Genomic DNA, 14,541 nt, shown 5'->3' on the forward strand with positions numbered 1-14,541 from the left:
ATATTAATTGTCACAGAGCTGAGACTGGGTTTGTATTTTCTAGCTCATTAAAAGTCATCAGGTTCATGATGTTCCCGGGACGGCAGCAATATGCTGGATCAGTTTTTATGTTCAGTGTAGCTCAGTCACCTATGCGGTTGTTTAATTCTCCAAACAGCCACCTCTGCTGCCATCATTGGGATACAGAGCAAATTAAGACTAAATTCCACCATATAAAATGAAATGGTATGCGGTTGCAATATAGTATTTTACAAGAGCTTCAAACATTACTCAGTCAATGTAAACTACACGAAGATTCCATAAAGAACAGGGCCAGAATAACCTTATCATGCCTCTCCTGTCCTTGTCTCTGTGTCTCTGACAGGTGGACACCATTGCGGCAGATGAGAGTTTCTCCCAGGTTGATTTTGGGGGGAGACTAATGAAGGTGAACACAGAAGTGCGGAGTTTTGGGCCACTGTCCAAAGGCAGAGGCTTTCACTTGGCCTTCCAGGATCTGGGTGCTTGCATGTCCCTTCTGGCTGTCCGAGTCTTCTACAAGAAATGCCCCAGCATAGTGCAGAACTTTGCCTTTTTCCCAGAGGTATGGGCCCGTCCCCCCCCGTCCCCCGTCCCCCTCATTAAACACTGTGTTTCTGCGTTGCATCGGAGCTGTCATCAAAAACATACAAACATTTAAAATGTGCTGTTTTTGTGCAGACACTGACTGGAGCAGAATCCACCTCATTAGTCATCGCCAGAGGAAGCTGCATTCCCAACGCCGAGGAGGTGGACGTGCCCATAAAGCTTTACTGCAACGGAGACGGAGAGTGGATGGTTCCCATCGGCAGTTGCAGCTGCCGTGCGGGTTACGAACCAGACAATGGCAACGTGTGTCGAGGTAAATCTATATATTAATGACCCCGTGCTACTTCAAACGGTACTGTAGGAAAAAAAAGAATCACGGTAGAGTTGAGAGCAGGTGTGTCGACTGGATTAATTACTTTTTAAAGACCTTGCGGCTGACAAACCCTACAGCACTACAAAGTCATATTATCTCGGAGCGTGAACTAACAAAGACAGTATGACGGCAAATCAATGTCTAAGAAACATGCTTCTAATAAACTACCATAGCAACCGACTATTTCAGCAAGCCAATATCTCACAGAAGCATGTCAGAGGTAACGTTACATATAAATCTGTAGGACCTATGAAATACAACTGTGATCATTGTGTCCGGGACCAGGAAAGGCATCACTAAGCATGGAGACAACCTCAGTTTTTACTTTAGATGTAAGCGGTTCATGTGTTTTTTTGGACTTGCATATTCATGACTGCATGACTCTTGTCGTCGATGGAGGGAATGGTAATGAATGATAATGTGAAGATTTCCGGGGGCGTTGGTCACTTCACTTCTTTTTTTTAACAGTAACATTTACATACAAATGCACTATTTTATATAAAAAAAAACGTTCATTGTCACAATTTTTGAATGGAAATGTAACCAAATCTAATGGCCTGTTTTAGGGCTGGGCATAAATTTTTCATGACCTAGGGTTAGGGTTAGTAAAATAATAATATAATAATACAATAATAATAATATATATAATACAAAAAAGTTTAACTTTCATTCTAAACTCAGAATCTTTCCTCTTATTTTAATCACTTTAGTTATCAATCAGACCGCACAAAGGAAAATGATAATGTCAAGCACGTTCATGATACTTCTCAACTTCTTCTTGGCTCATTTATGTCTTTGTACGGTTCATATCATATGGCATTGTTGCAGAGTACCTCAACAGGACAATCTGTGTATCTCTACGTCGCAGTAGATGTTGTTGATTGCCATGCCGTAAAGCATGTGTAATCCAAGGGGTGCGAGTGACAAAGACGGTAGAATAATTCCTTGCTTAACCCTCAATCTTAACCCTCAATCTCAAAAATGTGCGCTCCCTCTAGTGCAAGTGCTGTCTCGATTATCAGAAAAATTAAGTTGAGGGCCAAGTTTAAGGGCTGTATCGCCCTCAATATTGAGATTTTCCGAGACCACCCTTGGGAGCAAGGGCTACCCAGAATGCATTGCGTGTTTTCACATAACAAAGATGGCGTCGAAAGCAGCGAAGCGAGTGCGATTCAAATTAAGTATTTTCTTTGTTAATAGAGATATAAAAATGATGAAAACCATTGTATTATCTCAGTTTAGGCCCATATTATGGATTACTGACGTCATTGTTGCGTAACATTTATTCTTATTTTACGATCTTTTGTCAATAGCCGGCCGGTGCGCACATGCGATCGTTTGCACTCGTTTACTTTTCAATAAGCCGTGGTGTGTGGTAACTGTCAGCTGAATATTTGTATGAGTATCATCTTATAACTAACTGACAACCTAATAACTTGACTGACAAATGGATCGTAATAAATAATCGTGACGTAAATGTGTTCTTCTTCTTCTTTTTTGGAGTTGACAGACTGGACGCTGCTTTCGCGTTATTCCGCCCCCCACAGTCTGAAGACGTATCTGCATTTAAGGGGTGTCCCATTTCTAAGTGACAAAATAACCCTCAACACTTGGTTTTGAGGGCCAGTTAAGATTAAGGGTTGAGCTTGAGGGTTAAGACTGAGGTTTAAGATAGGAATTGGAATTGGCCCTAAAAACTGCCATACTGGTGAGGTAGTGTGTCCTTTTTTATAACTGACGATCTCCTCGCTTTCAGCGCTGATTCTCGCCTCTGCTCACTCAATGTTCACATGCTGTTGTTGTGAGTGAGACACGGGGGGGAAGAGGATGAGGGCACAACCAAACTTGACTGTTCAGTTTGACTGCCACTCCAGAGGCTCTGACCACTCTGCAGGTTGCAAGCATGGTAGCAACTTGGTTTACGAGGGAGGGACTGAGATTGTTCATGCAACCAAAGCTGCTTCGTCAATTTTTCTAGCGCTTTTCTGGGTTTGTTCTTTTAAATTTGAGTGTAAAACGAAGTCACGGCAGTGTCGTGCAGCTGTGCAGTGATGGCTCCATTCACGTTGAGTAGATACTATTTAGTAGTACCAAACTAAACCGTGCTGAGGCAAGGCGAGCTGGGACCATGAATGGAAAAGGGGCTCAAGCCATGCAGGAATGAAAGCCGAAGCTGCAGGCCCCTACACAATCTCACGACGGCCGCAATTGGCCCGCAGGCCGGACTTTGGCATTGTCCAAAAAGTATTAGGCCACCAATGGATTTGTCGTTTTAGCAATGATCAATCCCTTTATATTGGAACACAACCTGCAAATACAGGAAATGTCATTGACAGCTTGCTATTATGTAAAACCAACTTTCATTGACATCATTCCAATCCAAATGCCAGTGGTCACAGAGTTTGACGGACGGTGCCCTGAGACATTTGAACAGAACAGTATTCAGTTTATCTCTATTTCCTCCTTTTTCTTTATATCTGGCCTCTTTCCCCATTTCCTCTCCAAAGTAATACCCATCATTACTTATTTTCCCTGGAGAGTCTCATCCATTGTGTGTGTGCGTGTGTGTGGGCGTACGGCCGCGTGTGTGATGTATGTACATATGGTAAAATGATAACTGAGGCCGCCTCATCTCATGTTAATTAGATTTGCGTGTTCCCGCTAGATAAGTCTAGTGCAAATTAGTCCCGGCGTGTCAAAGAGTGTCAGAGAAACAGGAGTATCAGATCAGGAAGGAAGGAATTAAAAAGGACAAACCAAGGAGAGAGGGAAAAAAAAGAGAAAAAGAGTGATAAAACCCTAGCACTGACTAGACTGATTAATAGTATTCTATCAGAGTAAAATTCATTAAATGCGCTGAAATGATAGCTTAGCCTTTTGGTGTCATTGTCTCTTTGCATTGAAAGAGGAGTTTGTGATGTTTGAGTGTGGAGGCATGATTCATGGTCGACAGTGATTATGTCTGACGTTATTATATTCATGTTATATTTCTTTGCTCCGGGAATTAAGGTGGAATTATGTTAGTCCTTTCCTCTAGATGCTTAATAAAAGTAGTGTAGCTTATGTTGTCTGTGAAATAGGACTTTTCATTTTAATTACAATATAATCTAATGGCGAGACGATAGACTCCTCCCCTCACAGAACTACGGTGGCCTTCGTATACCAGAAAGGATGACTTTGCCAAAATCTACTAAGGTATTCATGCAGAGGATCAAATACAGCATTCTGGAATGGCCATCTCAGTCCCCAGACCTGAATATTATTGAAAATTTGTGGTGTGATTTAAAGCGGGCTGTCCGTGCTTGAAAAACCTTCAAACCTGACCGAACTGGAACTGTTTTGTAAAGAAGAATGGTCCAAAATACCTTGCGCCAGAATCCAGATTCTAATTAGAAGCTACAGGAAGCTTTTAGAGCGGGTGCGTCAAACTCATTTTCACTGAGGGCCACACCATCATAATGGTTGCACTCAAAGGGCCAGATATAACTGTAAGAAAGAACGCACCCTCAGAAAAAGACTTAGAAGCACAAGTTAGATAGATTGTAGTCTTTGATGACCGACATCGCCTCATAACACAAAAGACATACCGTTTTTTCTCCTTGAAGCACAAACATGTATTCGCCTTCCCATCTTTCTTAAAAACTGCCTTCCATCTGCATCAGTCTTTCTCTTCCTGGACATTTTGGGATCAGGATCTCAATGTCATTTGTCGCATGATGCATATACAATGATACGCTGCGATCTAGTGCCGGGATGCCGTGACTTCACGGTAACGCAATCGCCATGCATTGTGGGAAGTGTAGTGTATGGTCAACACACACATCTTTTTAACACGTTCTTTTTAAGATGGCGGCTCGCGTAGACACAGAGGCTCTGTGCTCTCTCCCTCAGTGCTTTGTTTTGTTTATTATGTACGTCCTGCTTATTTCTACCAATTTTTCTCGAGCCTACATGACCTACAGCCGACAGGATCTGTTAAACATTGGAGTTTCACGCGAGATGAGTCTCACGGCGGAGTCCTCCCGTTCGTACAACATCCCGGAGTTTATAAGCAAGGGACGCCGACTCTTCGTGAATCGCGATACCAGCGAGGAGGCAGTGGAAGCGGTGCAGGTAGTTCAAGCGGAAGCGGGGATGCAGGGCCGGAAAGGCTACAGAAACGGCCATAAAAAACAACCGCTTCCCAGCCTCTCTCCTCTCAAATGTGAGATCCCTCGCCAACAAAATGGACGAGTTGAGACTCCAGGCGTCTTTGGACAATGTCACCAGAGACTGCTGTGTTGTTCTCATTACCGAAACGTGGCTCCATTCATCCATCCCGGACTCTGCTATCGAGTTAGCATGCTTCAAAACACGGCACCTCGACAGGACCAGTGACTAAGAGCAACGGAGGAGGGTTGTGTATTTGCATCGACAACAACTGGTATAACGACACAAAGACTGGGGTCTGTTTACTGGGGTCACATTTACATTCCACCGGACGCAAATGCTAGCTCGGCCCTCGGACTGCTGCACAACAACATTAGCCTGCAGCAAACTACGCCTTCTTTTTGTGGATTACAGTTCAGCTTTCAATACCATCCTTCCCCACGGCCTTGTGGTGAGGAAACTGCTGAACCTTGGACTACCCCATTCCACATTCCTGTGGATTAAGGACTTCCTGACTGAACGCCCACAGAGGGTCAGGACTGGTACCCACACCTCCACACCCCTCACACTCAGCACTGGCACCCCTCAAGTCTGCGTGCTGAGCCCTCTGCTCTTCTCCCTCTACATCTCAGACTGTACGCCCACGAGCAACAGCAACACCTTCATTAAGTATGCAGACGACACCACAGCGATAAGTTGCATCACTGGTAGAGATGAGTCTGCATACCGGGATGAGGTGAAACAGCCGACTGTGTGGTGTAAGAACAATAACCTGCTCCTCAATACATCCAAGACAAAGGAGCTCATCATAGACTTTAGGAGAAACCGAACGAACCTAAAACCCATTTTCATTGAGGAGGACTATGTGGAAAGGGTCAGTGACTTCTGCTTCCTGGGAGTCCACTTTGAGGAGAAACTGACCTGGAACAATAGACCACACAGTTGGTAAAAAAGGCACAAAAAAAGACTTCACTCCCTGAGAATCCTCAGGAAAAACAACATCAGCCAGAGACTGCTTGTGTCTTTTTATCGCTCCACAATGGAGAGTATACTCGCCTACTGCCTTTGGGCTTGGTTTGCCAGCTGCACAGTGGCAAACAGAAAAGAACTCCAGAGGGTCACCAAAATGGCAGAGAAGGTTATTGGGTGCCCCCCTCCCCACATTAGAGGACCTTCCATGGCTCTTTCTGCCTCAGGAGAGCAAACACCATTCTGAAGGACTATCATCACCCGGGCCACTCACTGTTCGAGCTACTGGCAGACGGTACAGGGCCATCAAAACCAGGACAAATAGATTGAAAAACGTTCCTTTCCAACTGCCGTCAGAGCCATTAATGCTTCCCTACAGAAATAGTTCCCCATCAAATATGCAACAGCCACTACCTCACCACCCCTGTGCAATAATCAATATCAGCGTAATTCCTACCCCTGTATAGTGTGTGTCTTTTATGTTGTTTTTAAACATACTCTGTGTCCTCAAGTTTTATTTAAGTTTTTATATAGTTGTTTTAAGTTTTTATATTTAATATTTTTATATTATATTGCACTGAAAGGCCTGGACCGTACTTTTTCGTTGTACTTTGTTGCAATGACAATAAAGAAATCTAATCTATCTAAAGCAGCATAGACCTCGTGGGCCACATAAAATGATGTGGAGGGCCACATTTGGCCCCCGGGCCTTGAGTTTAACACATGTGCCTTAAAGGCTAAACAAAAGGCTAATTCTAATGTTCGCGTAGCTCAGTAGTCGATAGCCATAACACCAGTCATGCTCTTCGTTCCGGCAGCTTTATTAACTTGCTCATTCCCCAAAGTCCGCACCACTTTCGGTCATTTATCATTTCAGTTTTCTGCTGCGTATGACTAGAAACATCTGCAACGGACATGAAAACTCAGTTCATTCATTCATTCATTCCACTTCCAAGGAATCTGAAACATCACCACCAAGTTGACTTATTGTCGTTCATTATATGCTGTATATTAATAATCAAGAATTATCAGTCCTGGCAGAATTAAATCTCCATCAGGTTACAATATTTATTGTTTCGTAATGTAATGATTGGCAGTTTGTCTTTGGCCACATAAAAAAAAAAGCAGTAGCATGACGTTTGATGTATTTGAGAAACACGGTAATGAAGTGAGTTGCGGGGGTTGTTCCACTGAGCGCCTTGTTCTTGGGGACGAGTCTAATTACTGGTGAGACTGTGTGCCTGCACTCTGCTCACAGTTTCAGACGGTGATGCTTCAGGTGATTAACTCACTCCTCGGTGTTTCCCCCTTATTTGCTCGACTCAATCCTCTTGTGTCAGTCTTTTAAGTAACACGCATTATTTCGACATTTCTCTGTTGGGAAATCGAGTAATACAGTACGTTGTCCTGCAGTACGACTTAATGATGTTACACTGGGGCCACACGCTCGGTGTAGTGATTACTGCTCTTGCCTTTGCGGCAAGAAGACCCGGATTCGTGAACCTTTATTATCCCGAAGGAAATTTTTTCCGTTACAGTTGCTCCATATCGGACTCAGCAAGTACAGAAACCGCACACAAGTTAATATTAGCACACAAGTTAAACATTACAATTAAAATAAGAACAACAAATAGAGTGCAAGAAATTAAGATTACAATTAAATTAAAATTAAAGTTCTTGTTTGAAACAAGAATGAAAAAGAAATTAGAAGAATGTACAATGTGTACATGATAGACATTATCAATATGATAATTAATAAATTGACCCTACAGATGGGAATTATAAAGTCTAATGGCCACTGGGAGGAATGATTTCTTTGCATGTTCTCTGGATTCTCTGGCTTCCTTCCACAGTCCAAAAACATGCAATATGTGGATTAGGTAAATTGGACACTCTAAATTGACCGTGAGTGTGACAGTGGGTGGTTGTTTGTTGTGGCCCTGTGATGGACTGGTGACCTGTCCAAGGTGTGCTTCAGGGTAATCCAGTATTTGTATTGGTATTATACACTGTAATGTATTAGTTTGGACTTTATTTCACAATGAGGGTTTGATGTGTTTTTCAAATAGTGTGTCACGTGGAGTTTGAAGACTCTGCTGATATTTTTTTCTGGCTCCATGCACCTGTGAAACGCTTAAAGGAATACTTCGAGACTACCGATTTGCGTTTAGCTACAGGGTCTGCCTCCAGAGTCACGCAAATGAGGCTTTTCACACTCACTCACGCCACACCTCCCATTCCTCACACATTTGGAGCTTTGGCAATTCAGCCAAGCAAGCCAAGTTTCCGGTACGGGTCAGGTAGTGAGTAACCACGCACCACATGGACGTTCCAACCACCAACCGGCATTATTACAGCATACTTCTTCTTTTGAGTCTTTTATTGTCTTTCTAATTTGCGGTCAAAAACACTTTATCAGTGGAAAGAAATAAATCTTCATCTTGAGACAGGCTAAGGGAGTTGGTCTAGAGGTTAAGGAAGCAAACTTGTGTTCAGAAGGTTGCAGGATTGAACCCACATTACGTCATGTTTTTTCCCTCTGTGTACTATAAGGCCTACATTATTTACAGTATTATTTTATTATTGTATAAAGCATTACGAGTATTAAGTAGATTATAATGCATTATAAGCTTGAGTGCATAAAATATGACTAGTTCGTCATTCTTTTTTTGTTATGTGCCCACCAGTGACTGGAGTAACTGTTAGCAAAGACTGCAGACACTGTTTACACTCTGAGAATGAGGTCCCGCCCCCCCTACATGTGGGTTTAAAAAGTGCAGAATTACCCTGTATTTCCACTGGACGCGGAACGGCCGCGGAACGGCAGCGGCGCGATCGCCTTTGCAAATGGCTTCCATTCTAATCAATAAGAACATTCCCACCGGCCGCGCTGCGGCGCGTCTCAGCAGCGTCCCAGAAGCGGCTCACCGCGCCGCAGCGCTATCGATAGGAATCAGTTCTATTTTTTCCGTTGCCGCTGCTGAACCTCGTAAATTTCAACGAAGCAGATCGCACAATACAGGAAGTCCGACACAGAATCAAAGTAAAACATTTCCGCCCCCCTTTCAAAATAAAACACAATACGCAGGTCATATAGCCTGTCACAACTTCACATCAACATTACGTCGTGACCGGTGCTGTCAGGTAAACAGTCAATTAATCAGAGCGTCTCGGAGAGTCATGATGTACGACGAGAGACTGATTGTTGAAGTGGAGAAACATAAAATCATTTATGACACCAGATCAACAGTTCTTCCACGTCGGAGAATGAAAGAAGCTGTTGTTGATGTTTCCTTTATACACACAGTCTATCGCTGGATCTCGCAAACTCGCGTCTGTTCAAGATTATCGCGTGATCTTCCGTGAATACCGCTGGCTCCCAAGGCACCACACCGCTGCCGTAACGCGCCCGGTGGGGATTGACGCCGGGCAGAGGACGAAGCAGAAACGCGCCGCTGCCGTTCCGCGTCCGTTCCGCGTCCAGTGGAAATCCGGGGTAAGTGTTGCAGTTTCAAGCCTTGGACCAAGTGACCAAGTGTCACTGGTGGGCATGCAACAAGAATGAAGATATTTCTCAACTCAGGTGAAACTGAGGTTGGGAAGCACATTTTCTCAAAAAATACTACCCCTATTCTAGTAATACAAAGCTAAAAGCAAATTGGTGAAGTATTCCTTTAAGTCAAAGCCTTCTGTGCTTTAAACAGTGATTTAATGTGTCACGGGACAGAGCATGTCCCGTCTGTCTGTGCCGAGCTGGCACCTTTCTCGTGTGCTCCTCTGCCAATCAGCTGATAACAACTTGGCAGGAAACTGGACGTGTTATTGGAGCTCATATTTGTGCGTGCGTGTGTGTGTGTGTCAGGCTACAGATAAGGTGTTTATGTTGCACCAAACCAGGATGGATGCTGTGCAAACCATCCAGGAAAAAAAAACACATCAAAGTACCGAGTGTGCAGGTGTGTATAAAAAAAAAAAAGTCAAAAGCATTAAAATTACCGACTTCAAACCGCACCACACGACAAATATAAGTACTATCACTGAATACACACACGATACACAAACGACCCCTGCTGTGGACCTCAAAAAGAAAAGGGTTTTCAAATCCTGCAGGCGTTTAACAGACGTAAATACACACACGCACATTTTGTACAACTGTCTTAGTGAGGACACTTTATAATGCATTCTTTAACTCCTTACCCCAACCCTTAAACCATGTCTTTTACCCATAGTCCTTTTAAGGTATGATAGAAAACCAGCCAAAATGTCCTCATTCTCACAGCATTCCCTCACCCTCTCTCTTTAGTTACTTGCATTTTTTTCTTGTGTTCCCATCTGTTCTTAGACTTCTTTCATTTTCTAAACTGCCTTAAAAGCGCTATACATTTTTTTTGCTGACATATCCACACCAATTCAGGTCCACATTACAATGGAATACAACTGTACTAAAAATCTGTCACTTGGCTATAGCAGGTTTAATTAACCTTTAATTTTGGAAAAATTGACAAAGCCTAAAGGCCACATTATACTTCTCCGACTGCGTAATGCGTTATCCGTCTGCGTCACCACATAGACTCGAGCCTTTATACTTCTGCGTCGTGGTGTCGGATAGGCGCTGCAATTTCCCGCCCGATCAGTAGGGGTCGCTGCGCAAGGTTGTTGTGCTTTTGGCTACAGTGAGCAATGGCGTCCGAGGGAGAAAGACTGTTGTTGTTGAAACAGTGGCCGTTTGTCACTTTTCTGTGTCCCGGAACGCAGTTTTAAGATAATTTGAGGCGAGAAATTGGCCATTTAGAGTCTAAACATGTGCTGTGTGTGTTAAGATATGACGTATTTATAGTTCGGCAGCGACGAAGTCGGCGGTGTTCAGCTCCGCCTTCTGTGGACGCTCGGTGCTCACTGTGAGCCGGCACAGAGCAGCTTCGTTTGGCCTGTCCTGAGGACCAATCGCAGCTCTTGCCGTCTCCGTTGTCCCTTGACGGAGTGACGGACACTTAAAAAATATTCCGTGCACCCGGAGACGACGCAGAGGCTCTTCGACAGGTTCTGCGTCGACGCAGAGGACTCTGCGTAGCCTACACAGAGCACTTTACGCAGGAGTATAAATTGGGCTTAAATCAGTGGCAGCAGGTGAGGGGGTGCAGTATGTAAAAGTTAGTTTTCAGATGTGATGTAACTATGTATCACAAGTAAGATGCCAAAACAGCCCTGCTGGTGCATCATAACACTGTATTTACTTCAATAAAAATACTTAATTGCTTGATATTGCTTTTCCACAAAAAGGCATACAAATTAAACTTGTATAAAAGTTAATCTATTCAAGGCCAGTTTGTCAAATCATCCATCCAAAAGCCACAGCACTGTGTTTTCCCTAACTTTTTATATGCAGTAGGGACCCACTTTCTAAAAATGACAAACTATTTGACCCAAATAGGCATTGGACACTACCACTTCTTTGTGTCCGATACTGATACAATATCACAAACTGGAGCATCTAATGATCTTAGTCCAATAAAGGCATTTTACAGCATTTATGAACTATGAAGCTTTTAGCACACATTTATGCTGAGTCATTTCAAAGGAATCGTTATCCAACTGTGTAACAAATATTCTTATACTAAACATCCCAAACATGACTCAGCTAGAATGCTTTTTCTTTGGATTGTATCGGATTTAAATTTTTACCATCCAGTGATACTGACCAATATTGGATACCGATACAGATTTATCCATCCCCAAACCCAATTATAAATAAATATAAACTGTAACCATAGAGTACATTTGTGTATAACATATATTGCCTATATTGCTTTTAGTTGATATTAGACTGCAATTATAGATTAAAATATCAAATTTTAGGATTAAGCTCATTCGGTGACACATGAATAACTGATGTACAACAATAGAAACTGCAAAAACTCTCTCCACCGTTGGTCTGGGCTCTGCAAGAAAGGCTACAAGATCTTTCTTGTTGTAGCCTTTGTTGCAGGTTTTTCCTCTCAAACTGTCCTTTTTTTTTAGACACAGCTGAATTTCTGTCTCCATCTTTGTTCTGTTCTCTGTGATTCTTCCTTCTTTTCTTTTATTACATCATCTCTCTGCAACTTAGGACAACACAGAAGATTTTAAATTCGGATGGGAACCTAGTTGATGAGCCGCCACTCGTCAATACCTCGGTCTATTCCTGATATAAAATATTACAGATAACCGATCCTGAACACACACACAAACACCATTCATTTTTATTTTCAGTGTTTTTGCCGTTTGAAATCTTTTGACAGCTGGACATATGGCGAGAGAGAAGTAACTATACAGAGAGGTAATCGGACATAACTAAGAGGGAGCAAGACTTGTTGCCATGGTGACACGCCCCCATTTGTATGAGGAAGGTTGTTGAATAAATGACCTTGACGAGCCAGATGTCTCTCTGTGCATCCAAGACCCATGCAGAAGCACAGAAGACACTGACACGCAACCTCAAAGAAAAGTCAAACGTCGGAGTGCAAAGAGAGCGAGAGTGACATGGATGCATGAACAAAAGGGGAAAGGAGTCTCACAAATGGAAATTGTGGAACATTTAGGCAAACTTGCTGTTTTAGTCAGACTGGATTGAAAAGGTCAAGAGCCTTTTGATGGAATGGAACCTTGCCCGTCACAGCTTTCTCTATGTTAGAGTATAGTAGAGTGGCAAAAAGGTCCAGGGACACTGGGGTAACATTGTCAAGCTTTTTAATCCCTAATCCCCACAGGGTTTACACTCTGAAAGTGTCATGTATGCTTCCACTCTCATGCTTGTCGGATGGCTAAAAGCCCTCAGTCTACCTGTCTCTGTCAGGCAGTATCGTACTGTTTTGTAGCTTTCTGAAACAGATTACTTGTTTGGTGGTAGGACTGAGCTGGTAGGGTCCCAATTTAGAGATTGTTCTTTTTTTGGTCTATTAGGAGAGACTCGGGACAATAAATCTGCAAATTTGTAAAAGTTGCCTTTCTTGTCAAGGAGCCAGGCTCTCATCAAAAACATTCCCCGACAAATCCTATTTCAGCGAGCACCCACAAGTTCACCAATTATGCGGTTCTGTACATTTCCTCATTGAGATGGTATTGAACGGCACAGTCTGTTTATAGGCAATATTAGTGACAAAATCATCCTCAGTGGACTTAATCTTCTTCCAGAGTTTCTTTAATGCACCCATAAACGCTGTCTGTGGATTATATTATTGGCCTCTCTCTTGTCACTGGACACAGACTCTCCATCCCACAATGGAATGGAAAATGCTGACCTCCATTAAAGGTGAAGTAAGTAGTTTATAGTGACATCTAGAGGAGAGGCTGAAATTTACAACAACAAACTGCTCCTCTGCTCACCCCCTCCCTGTCCTGAGCGTTACGGTATCCTCAGCCGGTCAAATGTCGTCCTTGTCGTCTTTCGCCGTGTCAGCAGATGAGGTTCTAGTATTTATTCAGACAACGAGAGGGCGAGGGACAGCTCTTCGTGGCTGCGGTAGAGCTGTCAGAAGCCGGCGAGGGAGAGGGCGAGCTACCGCGGCCGTAGCAGACGAAGCGGAGAGAGTGGAGGCGGGACTTCCGCTACAAGTAAAGCGACGATTGATTTGTTCTCCCGTAGAAACATGGCGTCTGGCTCCTAACAGTGGCTATGCAACAGCGGCCCGTGACCATTATTATTATTTTACATGACTTTTGGAAACACTACGAAAATGAAACAAAAACTGTTATACAGCGACTAGACAATGCGGGAGCACATAATATGTATAAACAAGTGGATTTTGGGTTATATAAACCCATAAATACTACACAGTGTCCCTTCAAGGCCCACAGTACGTCTTCAGATCTGATCACAGACGCCACTACCTCAGCTTGACGTCCTCTGACCAGTGGAAGTTTCCCCTGTTTTTCTTTCACACCATTCAGTCTTCATGCATGATTTATCTGCAGCCACTGTCACAATATTAACACTGATTAATCCGAGTGCAGCTTTGATTCACTTGAGCTCTTCCAGTCTCTCTCTGTCACTTGCTTTTGCACACACACACAGATACACACACACACAAACATGCTAACAGCAGTCACAGTCGGATTCGTTTAAGACATAATTTTGTTCCTGCAAGCAGTCATGACGTTGGTGTGTGTTTGAATTAAGAGGTGGGGAAGCCGGATTTGATCGTATGTAAACCACAGGAGACGCTTCGTAATGCCAGGTGTGAGCAGTCAGTCATACTTGCCACTATTTGTGATGTGATCACCGAGGATGCATATTGATACCAGGGCTGATCAGACTCTATATGAACCATTTTAATTGGTGTAGTGGATATAGCTTGATTGTAGAGCTGGTGACCTGGGATCAGTTCCAGACTGTGGTCATTGTCTGCTCCCCTCTATCTCTACCCCTCCGTGCTATTCTGTCCTATCAAATAAAGCCTCCAAAACATCGTAACAAAAAAAAAAAGTATTAATCAATTTTACTTTCA

At 43.2% G+C, this 14,541-nt stretch overlaps 1 protein-coding gene across 1 annotated transcript in view; it reads left to right on the forward strand.

Moving 5' to 3' along the window:
• Positions 1-14,541, forward strand: part of LOC310925588 (ephrin type-B receptor 1-like) — a gene marked incomplete at both ends in the record, with an annotated part of 117,269 nt that overhangs the window by 43,727 nt on the left and 59,001 nt on the right. The window contains 2 exons of the mRNA XM_083887569.1: positions 365-583; positions 700-880. Coding sequence (XP_083743695.1) covers positions 365-583; positions 700-880 — 400 coding nt within the window. The remainder of the gene's footprint in view (positions 1-364; positions 584-699; positions 881-14,541) is intronic.

This window comes from Microchirus variegatus (assembly GCF_963457635.1).
Source record: "Microchirus variegatus genome assembly, chromosome: 4".
NCBI classification, from domain to species: Eukaryota; Metazoa; Chordata; class Actinopteri; order Pleuronectiformes; family Soleidae; genus Microchirus; species Microchirus variegatus.